General features: G+C 42.6%; 1 protein-coding gene across 14 annotated transcripts in view; it reads right to left on the reverse strand.

The window, feature by feature from the left end:
- LRRIQ3 (leucine rich repeats and IQ motif containing 3) overlaps nucleotides 1-14,759 on the reverse strand; it is a 205,226-nt gene that overhangs the window by 125,618 nt on the left and 64,849 nt on the right. Inside the window, exon 9 of one of the 14 annotated variants that reach the window (XM_045026612.1) lies at nucleotides 10,431-10,728. The exons of 12 other annotated variants lie outside the window; for them this stretch is intronic. In XM_045026612.1, the coding sequence (XP_044882547.1) occupies nucleotides 10,545-10,728 (184 nt within the window). In that variant the 3' untranslated portion in view covers nucleotides 10,431-10,544. Of the gene's footprint in view, nucleotides 1-10,430; nucleotides 13,495-14,759 lie in introns of those variants that run through there. One more of the 14 variants, XM_045026611.1, reaches the window with a different exon arrangement.

Below are 14,759 nucleotides of genomic sequence, written 5' to 3' on the forward strand. Positions count from 1 at the left end.
GATCTTGCCTGCGCTGGAAAGCAATGATATTCCTCTATGATTGTCGCAGACTTTTCGATTTCCTTTCCTCTTGTAGAGGTGTACGATGGACGCATCTTTCAATTCCTGAGGAATAGACCCTTGATTCCAGAAGGACTGAAACAGTTGAGTGAGTTTGTCAACAAGCACTGCACCACCATCCTTATAAACTTCTGCTGGGATCGCATCAGATCCTGAGGCCTTGCCACTGGACAGCTGGCTGATGGCCTGTAGGATTTCAGACTCTGATGGTGGAATGTCCAGACTGTGGTTGATATCCGCCTGGGGCATTCTATCAATCGCCTCGTTATTAATGGAAGATGGGTGGTTCAGTACGGATTGAAAATGCTCAGCCCAACGCTGTAGAATCAGAGTCTTCTCAGTAATGAGAGTTACACAATCTAAATCCAGTAAAGGAGAGCTCCCTGAGGGCCGAGGGCCGTACAAGGATCTGAGGGCTTCGTAGAACCGTCTGGCATCGTTTCTATCAGCAAACATCTGGATTTCACCTGCCTTGGCATTCAACCAGGAGTCCTGCATCTTGCGAAGCTTGTTCTGTACGGTCCTGCGAGTGTTGTTAAAGGCATTTTTCTTAGCTGATGACGACGGGTCGTTCTGATGAGCACGGTAAAGGCGGTGCTTTTCAGCAAGTAAGGCCTTGATCTCTTCATCGTTTTCATCAAACCAGTCCTGCTGTTTCCTGTGTGAGGGTCCAAGAACCTTTAGTGCAGAAGAGTGCACAATATTCCGGAAGCGTTCCCAGTCCTTCTCAGCATTTTCCTCTAATTGCAGCTCTAAGAGTTGGTTGTCAAGATCTTCTGCTAGTAAAGCTGCTGTATTGGGGTTCCTCAGTTTACTGACGTTAATCTTTTTCACCACAGCTCTGTTTCCCTGCAGACGTCTCTTTGGCTTGATGTAAAGGCTTAATTTAGAGATGATGAGTCTATGATCAGTCCAACAGTCAGCACTCGGCATGGCCTTAGTCACCCTTACATTCTGTCTGTCTTTCCTCCGCACGATGACATAATCAATGAGATGCCAGTGCTTGGAGCGTGGATGCATCCAGGACGTCTTTTTGCGAGTGGGCAGGCGGAAGATGGTATTGGTAATGATCAGATCATGAGCCACACATGTCTTCAGGAGTAGTAGGCCATTGCTGTTACATTTGCCGATTCCATTTTTTCCAATGACGCCATCCCAGGCAGAGTGATCAGATCCTACTCTCGCGTTAAAATCGCCAAGTAGAATCAGCCTGTCGGTACGCTTCACGGATGAAAGTAGGGCATCAAGATCTTCATAAAACTTGTCCTTTACTTCATCCGGATTCGTCATTGTGGGTGCGTAAGCGCTGATTAGTATAGCTCGCTTTCCTCTCGGTAGTGGAAGATGCAGTGTCATGAGTCGGTCGTTCACACCCTTGGGAAGACTGGCAAATTTGCGGACAAGTTGATTCTTAACCGCAAAGCCAACTCCAGATTCACGACGGGGTGTATGGGGTGTTCGGGGTGTATGGGGTGTTCAGGGAGGGGTAGCACCTCTGGTGTAGGGGCATGTCGTGTCCTTTCAGGGCAGCTCGTCCACCTTTGGTCCCCACCTGTCACTCAGCTCTCACCTGTGGCTCCCTGTAGCTGTAGCATGCGCAGCGGCCACACCCCGGGCAACAGCTTCGACAGGCTGGCCAAACCAGGTTGAGGGTAGCCGTTGGGTTTAGACCTCCGGTGAGATAGGGCTTTGTCTATCCCGAGCATGTGAAGACAGACTCCGGCGGATTGAGCGGATGAGACCTTCTAGAATAGGACCAACGGTCATGAAGGCGGTTTCTGCAAGCGACGTGGTACGCTAAGAGCACGGCAAGACACGAAAGATGCCCTGGTCAACCACTGCGCCCAGCCCATCTCCAACCGTCTCGACTCTTGTCCTGCCATTGGAGCAAGATGGGATCTGGGAAGAGAGAGTGAGGCTGACTATGCGCACCTCTCCCTCACTTTAATCCAATCCATGCACAAGTCTTGACATCTAACTTCCGTAAATTTCAAAGTCCTGTGGCGATGGGCGAGCGACGAAGCAGCAGGTGTGGATACACTGGGAGCTGTAGCCGTGGACCTGCACACAGGCGGCTCAGGTCTAATGGTCGTCTTCTTGCTGATCGAAGCAACAGCTGGATTCGGCGTCTACCTGAGTGACTGAGCAGCCCTTTTTAGGACCGCACTGCTCACCTCCGTAGCAAGAGGAAGGGGCTAGAAAAGGTGCCCTAAACTTTGTTTGCTTCACAGAACCCTGGCCAGCTTACCGCGGCTGGAGGGGATCCCATTTTATGCGGTCGAACAACAAAACTTCAAATAACAAACCGCAAGGTGACACCACTCATTATTGGTACATGGAACGTACGCACGCTTCAAGATAACCCCTCAGCAGATCGACCAGAAAGAAGAACAGCCCTGGTCACTAGAGAGCTCGCAAGATTTAACATCGATATTGCAGCCTTGTGTGAAACTCGTCTAGCCAACGAAGGTCAGCTCACAGAAATAGGGGGTGGTTACACATTCTTCTGGTGTTTATTCCCATAAACAATATACTTGAATACCAAAACCATTTTGACTTTATGAATTACACATATGAGATAGCACAGGCTTTCAGCTACTTGTACTTAGGCGCAACAGGCTGTCTTTCTCCCCCTTCAGTGGGTAGTTTGCATATATTATAGCAGCCTACTAATGCTACCAGTTACCCCTTTATCTCATGCGCTAAAGGTCTGTACTGTAGCTCTAAAGGAGCTGGGTTCTAACCTTACGGCTGCCACATGAGAGGTGCCAACGTAATTCCACATAAAGGAATTTCTCATGGCTTTTTCGTGTGTTTGATTTATTTAAGCCTAGGAAATTAAACACAAAATAGTAGGTTAAAAGAACATTATTAAGACTGCAAAGTCAAGCATTCAGAAATTTACAAATTCTAGAATAAAGGCAGACCATTCATCCTTAATTTGCCCTTCATGCATATACATTATGATACAGTTTTTAATTACATGATCACATATTATTTGTTCTCCAAGATCCCTGTCTCGTTCAGCACACTGGATGAGACAGAGGTTTGCAACAAGAGAAAGTATATAATCTTGCATTTAAGTCACTGAACTGAGTTTTTTCTCTGGCTCTGACACAAACTTCCTATGATGTTGGGCAAAATTATCATAATACATACACACAAAGGGTATGAGAAAGTTATACAGGCAACTTTTATGTCATTTACTAACTTCAGAGTGCTTGGAATTGTAATATTAACATTCTTTTACCTTTTTGTGTGTAAGTCATAATATAAAATGTTTCACGCAGACACACACTCGTTCTGAATTTTCAAAACCTTTAGACACACATCCAGGTGCAGCCTTTGTGGCTGACATCTCTTGGCAGTGGGAAATCCCACAGTCCAATTGTGTTGGCCCTGAAACTAGCATATTCCTAGAGTTCCGCCGAAGCTCTGGACCCTCTCTGATTTACTGTTTTCCTCTTCAAGGATTACGTGGCAGCATAGGCAAATAACAGATTCTGCAAAGGAATTTCTAGCTCTCACACTCAATTCTTAGGCAGCATTAGATATATACTGTGCTAAGAAACAAAAAGAACAGAACCTATGCTCTAAATCCCTGCCTCAGCTTCCCCTCCAAGAGCCCTTTCGGATGTGGACAGTGTATTTTCAGGGTCTTAAGACCCACCTCTCTTCCTTCTTCTCTTACCTGCTTCTGTTCATTTTTCTCTAAAATGGTTATTGAGAGAGTCCATCTTTTATAAAGTTGCTGTCCCCTTTCTCAGGTGACCAATCTGAGCTGCTTACAGTCCCTCATTAGACTAGCCACTGCTTGGTACAAGGCCACCTGGGAGAAAGGGTTTCTCTGGATGGTACTTAACTCATTGTCTATGGATGCTTCTATTTGAATAGGAGACTCTCAAGGTTAATGACCCTTAGTTGCTCTGCACTGTTCACCCTCTGTCAATACTTCAAGATATCCCAGTCCAAGATGGAGGTAAAAAGGAAGGCACAGTACAATTGTACAATCAAAATGACACTCTCCAAACAAAGTGGAGATTATAGTCTCATACAGACACAGACATATACTAAATCATCCTATATGCTAATGTCCCCTCATAGAGAAAGAGTACAGCAGAAGCATAGGGGAGGGTGATCAAGCCAGTTGCTTATAGAACTATCCTACCAGGGTGGAGCAGGGACATCAAGAGCAGTGGAGAGAGACAGTTTGCCACAGAGTGGGTGCTTCCTTTTTCCCACTGATCTCAGTCATCCATGGAATCAGAAGGCCATACTCCTTGTATCCTCTATGGCAGTGTTTCTCAAACTGGGGTCGCTGCTTGTGTAGGGAAAGCCCCTGGCAGGCTTGGCTGGTTTGTTTACCTGCCCCGTCCACAGGTCCAGCCGATCGCTGCGGTTCGCTGCTGCAGGCCAATGGGAGCTGCTGGAAGCGGCGGCCAGTAAGTCCCTCAGCCCGTGCCGCTTCCAGCAGCTCCCATTGGCCTGGAGCATCAAACTGCGGTGAGTGGGAACCACGATCGGCTGGACCTGAGGACGGGGCAGGTAAACAAACTGGCCCAGCCTATCAGGGGCTTTCCCTACACAAGCAGCAACCCCAGTTTGAGAAACACTGTTTTAGAGACAGACCTTCTCATGTTTTTATTTATGACAAGGTTTTAATATACTTGTGATTTAATATATCTTCTCCTTATGGGATTCATTAGCAATTTTAACTCAACACATGGCCGTACACACTGAGCAGATCAGAAGACACAAATTAGAAATATTGTTTGCCTAAGAAAATAATCTAGACGAATGAAGAAAGATGAACGAAAACTGTTATACCACATCAAAGAGTGAAAACACTATCAGAGACAGGCTACTTAAATTTTACATAAATGTCTAAAATTGCTGTAAAAGCTGAACAGCAGATATGATGAAATGTTTCTATCCTAATCAGTTAATTCTACACTCCTGCAAAAATGACCATTTTTCTTAGGTTGGGTATTTCACTTGCTTTTTTCTCTCCAGTAAATTACAGATATTACTTTCTACTAGTTACTAACCAAAGTTTAGAAGTTTCAAGTACTGTTTAAATGCTTGCAAAATTATTTTTAAAATTGTTTAAAACATGACTTTTATAAACAATTTGAATCTCAGTTTTCTGTAACTGCCTATTTGGGATGATTTCTGTGTTCTATAACTGCCAGTGTGTGTGGATGGTTTCTGTGTTCTGCTAATTAATTAACTGATGCTACTGAGCATCATGATTTCAAAAACATTCTATTCAAGGACAAATTTTCAAGTAGCCTCAGGAAATGGGTGTACAAAATTTAAGACTACTTGAAATTTGGCCTTTTATTAAGAAGGCTTAGAGAGGATTTCTATATTATATAAGGAATAAAATATACAAGCTACCCCCAAATCACAGGTGGGTTGCAAAGTATGAGACTGAAAGACAAGTGCTTGCAATTAGTTCAGAATTAATCCCACTTATATTGGGACAAATTAAAGCAAAGTTGAGCACAGATCCAGAAAAATACCACCAGTCACAGACTCTCCCAGCACCACTCAATGTTTCTTTCTTCTGTTGCTGAGATCATGGTCTTATTCATCAAAGAATCAACCCACGCAGTCTATCCCAGTTAAATGGCTAGTCAAAGCAAACAACTGCGCTGTCCCAATGCCTCCTGATCTGATTCTGACTCAGACTCCAGATCCCCAAGGATTTTGTCTTAATGGATGCCTGCATTTATAAAGGATCCCTAAACAGTTTGCTATCACCCAACCACTCATCCCCTCATTCCCCCCACACACACACACACACGTACCCTCATCCCACTCTCTGCCAAACACACACATACTTAACTTTAAAGATAACCATATGCATAAATATTTACAAGTTTGGGGTTATACAAGAATAGCTTCCCTCTCCTCCCCCCAACAAACTGTAGCCAAATATGGAGTTAGAATTACTATAAATTGTCTAGATCTTTTTTTACATTACATTGTTGGGAGCTTTCCTTTACGTGTCATCCAAAAGATGGCCCTTCCATCCAACAACCCCTAACAAGATACTGGGCAGCTAGACCAGCCAGTCTCAGAGAAAAAAGTGGGACTTACATAAATGCTGGCACCACTTCCTACTGCACCTTAGGTTTTCCTTGGAAGTCCCCCTGTTGCGGTGTGGCAGGAGCAGAGCGTCCTTGTGGAACTTCTGGGCAGCCTGTTGTCAACACAGGTCTTCCTGGGTGGGAAGAATTCTCCATTTCTAATATCCACTGAGATGGGCTCTGCCCCAACAGCTAATTCTTCCTTTAGCATTAGCTCCTTGTGGGTGTGGCTGAGGGGCTCTGCTGCAAAAATGTTCTACAACAGCATTTCTCAAACTGGGGCCCACAGTACTCCAGGGCCCCGCTGATCAACTCAACTCCTCACCTTCCTTCCCAGTGCTTCTTGCACACCAGGGTACAGCTGTTCCGTGGGGTGCAGGAGGCGCTGGGAGGGAGGAGGAGGAGCGGGGATGTGGTGCGCTTGGGAGAGGGAGCGGAATCACGTCTAAGGCCACCGGTCTCACTGATCAACTCCTCCCCCTCCCTCCCAGTGCCTCCTGCATGCTGGGGAACAGCTGTTCAGTTGAGCACAGATCCAGAAAAATCTGGAGGCGCTGGGAGGAAGGGGGAGGAGCGGTGATGGGACATGCTCAGGGGAGGGGACAAGGAAGAGGAGGGGCAGGGGCGGAACAGGATGGGAATAGGTGGGACAGGGGTGGGGCTTTGGAGGAGGGGGTGGAGTTGGGGCGGGGCCTGCGGCTGAGCGGGGGATTGGAGGTCTCTGAAAATTTTTAAATCAAAATGGGGGTCCTCAGGTTGCTAAAGTTTGAGAAAGGCTGTTCTACAGCAAAAAGCAAATGTAACTCAATACTAGGCCATCCCCCTGTCTTCTGGGGGCCTCTCTACACAACTCTGCAAGCAAAGTTCCTTTCCTTTCAAAGTTCCTTCCTTTCCTAAACAGTTTGCAAGCAAAGTTCCTTTCAGGCAGAGAGGTAGAGCTCCTTCCCAGCCAGAACAGCCGAGTTCTCTCTTTTTATTTTTCTTCAAGGCTTGGCATTGGCTGCAGGTATAGTGAGGCAGGGCTAGCAGAGAGCAACAGCTCTCATTAACCCCTTCTCTGCTGCTATAGGGCCTCTCTGCCTCATCACTCTCCCATATAAGAATTGACTATGGCTCATCCTGTTTAGCTTAAGAGATCACAGCCCTAGCTAGTACTCATGTACAGTCACACAAGAGTATTGGACACTTCTGGCTTGTCGACACAAACAACTAGATTGTGGGGAGCTGGGGTGTGAATCTACTCTTCACTTGTCTGCCATGATCTAATGGTCACTGTGCACTCTGCTGCCACAAACAGTTCATTAGAACGCTTTGATCTAGCCCTTTTGTAACTGGACTAGCTCAAAGCGTGTTCATACATAAGAACATAAGGGCATGATAGTGCCCTTCTGCTCTATCTTACCAGTTAACACCTGAGTATTAAAAAAGATTGTTTCTATATGGCTGTGGCCTATGCACAACTAAAGGAAGAATCAAATTGGCAATAGGAAATATCACGTGGAATGAATGAAAGAGAGAAGAGAATGAAAGAAAACTGCATAACTTCACATAGTAAACAATGGTAGAGTAAGGAGGTTGTCTTTTTTTTAAGCAATCATAATGATTTTGTTTTAGGGGACTGTCGCAATCCGATACATAGTTATGGCTCTGTATGGCCAATTGTCGGTCCACGGCCATCTTGTCTTGTTAAAAGGACAAGGCAGCCTCCATCTTGGACCAAGTTCTTGTTGTATAGGAGAGGGCAGAGACTCAATCCTGCCCAGCAACACTAGCTGTGTATGCTCTCCTGTGTTTTTGTTTTTTTTCTCTCTCCTGCTGGGCCATTTAAAGGTCAGGCTAGTTCTGTGTGTGAAGGCCTGATTCTGCCCGGCAACCTGTTTTTTTGGGTCAGTCGTCTGGAGGTCAGGTTAATTCTGCCCAGCGACTCACTTTCCCGCTCTTTTTGGACCCAGTCATCTAAGGGTCAAGCTTGTTTACGTGTCAACTCCAGTGTGCCGTGTGCAAATCCTTCCGACGTGGGGTGGCAACAGCTCGAAGCCTGAAGGGAGGAGGGACCAGGGAGCCAATCAGATGCTGACACGAGGGAGTGAGACCTTTCTATAAAACTAGGTTTCCCCCCAAAATTTGTGTGGAGCATCCGCGTGTTAGCTGAAGGACCTGATCACTCTTTCGGCCAGGTTCTCCTCCCGGTAAAGTGCACTCGTGTCGTATCGTTTGGATTCGTTGTCATTTGGACCCGATTCCTGTCAGCTCGTCATGCTTCTGGTGTCTGTTCTGCTGGTCAGCTGCGCCTGGAGTGCGGTATTTGCATTTTAATATCTGACAGTTAGCTTATCTAGCCTCTTGTTTTTTCCCCTCCCTAACTTGGTACCAAATATCTACTCAGGATATCAGGATTGTATTAGTGAGCTCAAAATTGCACAATTGCTTAGCTAGCTTGTATAATTGTTCTATTTGTTATTGAATTGTTAATTGCAAACTGTTTTATGCGTATGAATCACTGCTCTGTCTTTGTCCGGAGTGAATGAATCTGGGAGCTATCTCCACCTGGAGATTAGCTGACCAAGGGTTTCCTGTCCCCGCGGTCTGTATGAGTGGAATCTGCCCAGCTGCAGCCGCACCACACTCTGGGTTACCCTTAGTGTGAAAGCAAGGGTGGCTGAGGCAGTGGCCCGTGGGTCTCTTTCTCTGTGTTGCACCGGGCACCGCCCTGACGAACCCGATTCCCATCTTGTGTGATTGGTGTGTCTGCCTATTTGGTGTGGTCTGGTGAGCAGTATAAAGTGTTTTATTACTGTGTTTTGGGGTGTGTTTGTAATTTTGATACCATCCCAGCCAAAGTTGCCTACTCCCCCGGCCCAAGTTGTAATTATCCCCCAAATAAACGCAGCCACTTGGCTTTTCACTGTTATTCTGGTCCTGCCTGTTTTTCCTCACTCAATACCAAGCTTTAACGAACCGCAATCTAGTTCGGACAGGGACCTACCCACAAGATATTTATTTAGAGAAATTAATATACTAAAGTTTATAGTTATTTATCTCCCTCATGACCTGTGAGACTATTTATGTCTGAAACATTGTTCTCACTTTCCAAAGAACAACTTTAAAGTGTTTTCTTGCTGCTATATCAAAGTTTTCGGGATCCTGACTTCCCAAAACTGGCTTTTACTACCATGTAGCATGAAGGATCAGCAGTGTTCCCTACTGAGTAGCCATTTTTATCAGAATGGTAGCCTGATTCTGTTTCTTTAACCAGTGACTTTTTTTTTTAAAATGAGGCTAGGTGGTTAGCTGTGTTATCAATCCTCCCAACTTTATCCAGGCTTGGGACCAACAGCCACATCAAAGTGCAGAAGCAGCAGCAAATAAGAGAGTACTGGAAGAAACTAGTTTCCGCCCTGCGTGCCAACGCTGGCACAAGAAAGATATAATTATAATAATAATAAAATGACTATATTTTATATATGCAGTGTAGTTGTTTCCGTGTTGGTCCCAGGATATTAGAGAGACAAGGTGGGTGAGGTAATATCTTCTGTTGGTGAGAGATCTTCTCTCTTGGTCCAATAAAAGATATTACCTCACCCACTTTGTCGTTCATATTTTATATAGACATGCACACATACATAGAACTATGTATAAAAGAATGTAAGTAGAATAAACTAGAAACATAATTAATTACATGTACGAAAGCAGCTAATGAGAAGAATCAAAGTACACAGCGTGCTAATGAAAGTTAGCAGCTAGGAAAAAATGCACCAGGGGTTGCCAGAATGAAACAGAAAATACATTCCAAATAGAGCTAAATGCTTATGGCATTGTTGTATGTATACATTTACTGAGGCAGCACTGATGCAAAGCTTCAGCAGCACTGTCTGCAATAACTGTAGTCAAAATTTTAATTGCACTCTTGCTATTTGGTACATTAGCAACCATAAAAACCCTATTATTTTTGTCGCACTGAATAATTTAGTTTTCAGAGTAAGTACAGATGATAACTGTATGCACACTTGTAGTCCTCGCCATTTTAAAGTAAACATTTACCACCAATTGCCACACAATGCAATCTGAAATATCACAGTCACTTCTAAGGTTAGGAAAATACTGAGCTACATCATACACTAGAGTGTGGTATCTAATAGTAAATGTTGATTTTTTTTAAAATAAGACCACGGTTGAAAGTACACTTAGCATTACACTTTTATACATTCTAGAAGTAAACACACATAACTGTCTCTCTTCATTATGTTTTTTTTCTTAAATGAAGGCCTGGAAGTTCAGTTTAAGTGATGAGAGTATAGACTTCCACATTTAGCATTCAAATAAAAAGACACGGTTTGGGTTATATTCACTTACAATGTTGCAAGTTAGCATTTTAAACATTGGAGTTTATTATACATGCTTTATTGCACTGCCGCTTAATGGCAGTCTGATCATACTGTTCATATTGGCTTGATGATCCTTTACAGCTGCAACTTTTGCCTTGGCTTGCTGTAATCTCTCACTAGCCTTTTGAGAAACAATGGAACCCAGAACTACTTTTTCTACTAAGTTTTCTTTTTGTAACATCAATTGCCTGGAGAAAAATAAAAGGAAGAGACTTCAGTCTTATTCATACAACTTGCAGCCATGGTTTACCATTCACAAATCAGCTGAGCAAATTTCCTGATAAAAGTCTTGTCTCTAAAAGTTAGACTCTTTCATACGTATATGCTCTTGGCTTCTTCTTTATATTTTACAACTGTGTCTAGCTTCTTTGTTCTCCAATTAAGTTAGATTAATTAAATTCATTTTAATGAAAATTTCTCCTAGATTTGGAATTTGACACACCACACCAATGATTCTCAAACTGGGGGTCGGGACCCCTCGGGGGTTGTGAGGTTATTACATGGGGGGTCGTGAGCTGTCAGCCTCCACCCCAAACCCCGCTTTGCCTCCAGCGTTTATAATGGTGTTAAATATATTTTAAAAGTGTTTTTAATTTATAACGGGGGTCACACTCAGAGGCTTACTGTGTGAAAGGGGTCACCAGTACAAAAGTTTGAGGACCACTGTACTATATCCATGCTCCTCTTCTTTCACCTCCTTTCCCACAGTAATTAATTTATATATAATTTAGACAGGCCGTAGGAATAATTTTTGCTCCTGTAGGCTGAAGTTTGCCTACAGTGCAGAGGACTATCACAAGGCCCCCTGCACAAGGGGTTCTCAAAGGATGTTCCAGGAAGTATATCAATTCACCTAGATATTTGCCTTGTTTTGCAAAAGGCTGTATAAAAAGCACTAGCAATGTTAGTACAAACTAAGATTTCACATAGACAATAACTTGTATATAGAACAGTATAAACTATATCAGGGTTTCTCAAACTGGGTCACAACCACAAAGTGGGTCGTGAATTCATTTTTATGGGGTCGCCAAGGCCAGAGTTAGACATGCTGGGGCCCAGGGCAGAAAGCTGAAGCCCGAGCCCTGCCAACCGGGTTGAAGCCAAAGCCCGAGCAACTTAGCTTTGCAGGGCTCCCTGTGGCATGGTGCCCTGGGGAACTGCCCTGCTTGTGACCCCCTAATGCTGGCCCAGAGAGTAGGAATAGACTCAACGTGGAGAAAAACTTAATTGTTGCTGTCACTTCATTGCCTCCCAGCATGGCAGGGCTCACAAGTGAAAAACAGGCTCAAGTATCATACTGAAATGGAAGTACAATATTTATATTTATTTATTATATTGTAAAAAATGAGAAAATAAGCAGCTTTTCAGTAATAATGTGCTGTGACACTTTTGTATTTTTGTGTCTGATTTTGTAAGCAAGTACCGTAGTTTTAAAGTGAGCTGAAAGGGATACAGTAGGTTGAGAACCACTGCTCTGCATGACTTAAATTCTGCACAGGAGCAAAGACACCACAGAGGGGGCTGTGCACAGGGATGACAGCCATGGAGAGGGTCTCTGTGCCAATTCCACAGGCTGGTACAGAATGCTATGACATTGGTAGGCCAGGAATGGTGCCACAGGATTCACACTTATAAACAGTCCCAGCACTGAACACCAGGAGCACAAAGTGGCTGTGACTAACTGACTAACTATTCCAGCCATAGGAACAGTAACCACAAAGACTGCAATAGCATCACTCACTAGCTGCAAATTATGGATTTCATCTTCTTAAACCTTACTGCACTTCACTTGCATAGAGCCCCTTTATTTGGATTTTATGCCAGTGGAGGGATTCTACCATCAGAAATTAAAAAGACACTCAAAAAGAGTAGGTATTGTCCTGTTCATGAGGAATCCTCATGGTCAAACTATTAAAACTTGCACTTATTTAGAATGTTGCATTGTGCTCTAGTTTTTAAACTTGATTAAGCAGTATAGGTGTGGTTAAAAGTCTCCAACTATATCTATTATCAACCAATTTATGTCGTTTATAATTTGGCCATAGTGCATTTCATCAAACTGAACATCAGTAGACAACTTAGCTTTCAAAAGAGGCCAGGATATTTTTATGGAAATGTAAAAAATAAATCAATTAAGCCTCTAGGTATAGTGCATAAAGTAGGTGCCCCAGTCCACACACAATGTAGATCTCTTTTTTCACTGCTGTACAGAAAAAACATTCCACCAAAACAAATAAAAACAAAGCAAAAACCCCAAATCCGATCTAAGAAACAACATAATTACTTATCTTAGTATTAATTGAAGGCCCAATCCTGAAATCCTTACTTAGGCAAAATTCCTCTTGAAAGCAGTGGGAGTTTTGCCTATACAAATCTTGAACGGAGAATTTATAACAAGGGACAAGCATGCTCAATTGTCCTTCAGTTCCTTTGCCAATACAGAATCCAGATGGCATAGGACTCCACAGTAGCAAGGAAAGAGTCATGAAATCCATGTGGACAACACTTCTTGAAGAACCACTGTTACTTTATGAGGCCACATCCAAAAGCCTGAGGCATACTCTCATAGATGTTTCTGGATAAGCATGTAAGCTGCTGATGAAACTTACCATGGTCTTGAATCTTTCCTGTGGTAGATAAGCCCTTGCTGGTGTGGAATTTAGCACTGCCTCATGAACTGTTCTCTGCATTGGCAACAGTGTGATCCTGAGACTCAGAGTAGTGGAAAGATGTGGAATTAGGTGAACTGAATAGTTCACCTGCTGTGGTGATTTTCCTCAAATGAGTTAATTGTTAATGTACAGATATACCTGGATCCCTTGTCTCCTGTGAGCCACCACAACTGCCAATCACTTGGTGAATACCTTTGGTGCTGATGAAAGACAAAGAGCAGAACTCTATACTGGTAGATGCTCCCACTTGGAATCTCAGGTATTTTCTGTGTGTCAGTTGAACTGATAAATAAAGTAAATGTCTTGTAAAATAGTGAGCCAGGAAGCAGGCCTAGGGATTTGGGAATTTAATAATTGGATTATAGAGGCCAACATTATCATACTGCATTTGAAATGACAGATGAACCTGTTGCAGGTGGATTGATTTAAATCAGTGATTTAAATAACCAATTTTAATCATGGCTTAAATCAGCAAGCAGGAAACCTTGATATAAGTAATCAACTTTAATCTTGTTTTGCATTTGTACTTTTTAGTTATTTCTTAAAGAAAGGTTGATTCTCACTGGCTGGTAACCTTTAAAACATGTTGATTTGCAACTCAAAATAGCATTTATGCTAAATTTGGTGCTTCTTTTTGTTAAAGCATACATTATATCTACCTATACTATTTATTTACATAATTAGATGACAATTTACATTTATTCACTTTCTTAATTTTTACATTTCTATTATGTTAGAAAATGGTCAGTGATGCATTTGTCATTTGCTAATGATCATTAATTTTTCCTGTGATTTGTGTCAAGCTCTATTTTTATGGACATTAGAATTCAGTTAAAAGTGAACCAAAACAGAATTTTAAAATGGTCTTTTTATTATTTTGGTAGCATTATCCAACTATGCTAGACACATAAGAAAAAAAGTTTAACAAAAAGAAAAACAAGTGTTCCTGCTTTTTCAATTCCCAATTGGTTTCTTATCTCTGAATGTTCTAGTCATTGAACTGAGCTAACTAAATAAACTGAATTGAAGAAAATATTCTCTCTGTACCTGTAGTAGCAGCCTCTGCTGTCAAAAGGTGGTTTCGCACTTTAACAAACTCGGCTTTCAGGTGCTTAGCTATTGACCTCCACTAGTTTGGAGGTTTGACTTTCTTTAAAACTTGACAACAAACATGGACTGCTTGATATTATTTTAAAATTAATTTAAATAATTGTAATAGTTTATAATAAGTTTAGTCCTTAATATAGGTTGTCATAATTTCAGTTAATTTTAAATATTTTATTTTAAAAAACTATATATTTTCAATAAAAAATCAAGTTTAAATTAAAAAAAAAAACCCAAACCACTGATTTTTTCCTACTTTGACTTGTTGAGATATCTCAAATCCAGGATTGGATTCCAGATCTTTCTTCTTCCAAGTTAGAAAATAAAGAAAGTAAGGCCCCATCCCTCTGACCTCCAGGGGCACATCTTCCACTACTCCAAGATTCAGAAGAGAGTCCACTACTTGTCTTAACAACATCTTATGAGAGGGATCCTTAAAGAGG

Source organism: Mauremys mutica, chromosome 8 (genome assembly GCF_020497125.1).
Source record: "Mauremys mutica isolate MM-2020 ecotype Southern chromosome 8, ASM2049712v1, whole genome shotgun sequence".
Taxonomy (NCBI): Eukaryota; Metazoa; Chordata; order Testudines; family Geoemydidae; genus Mauremys; species Mauremys mutica.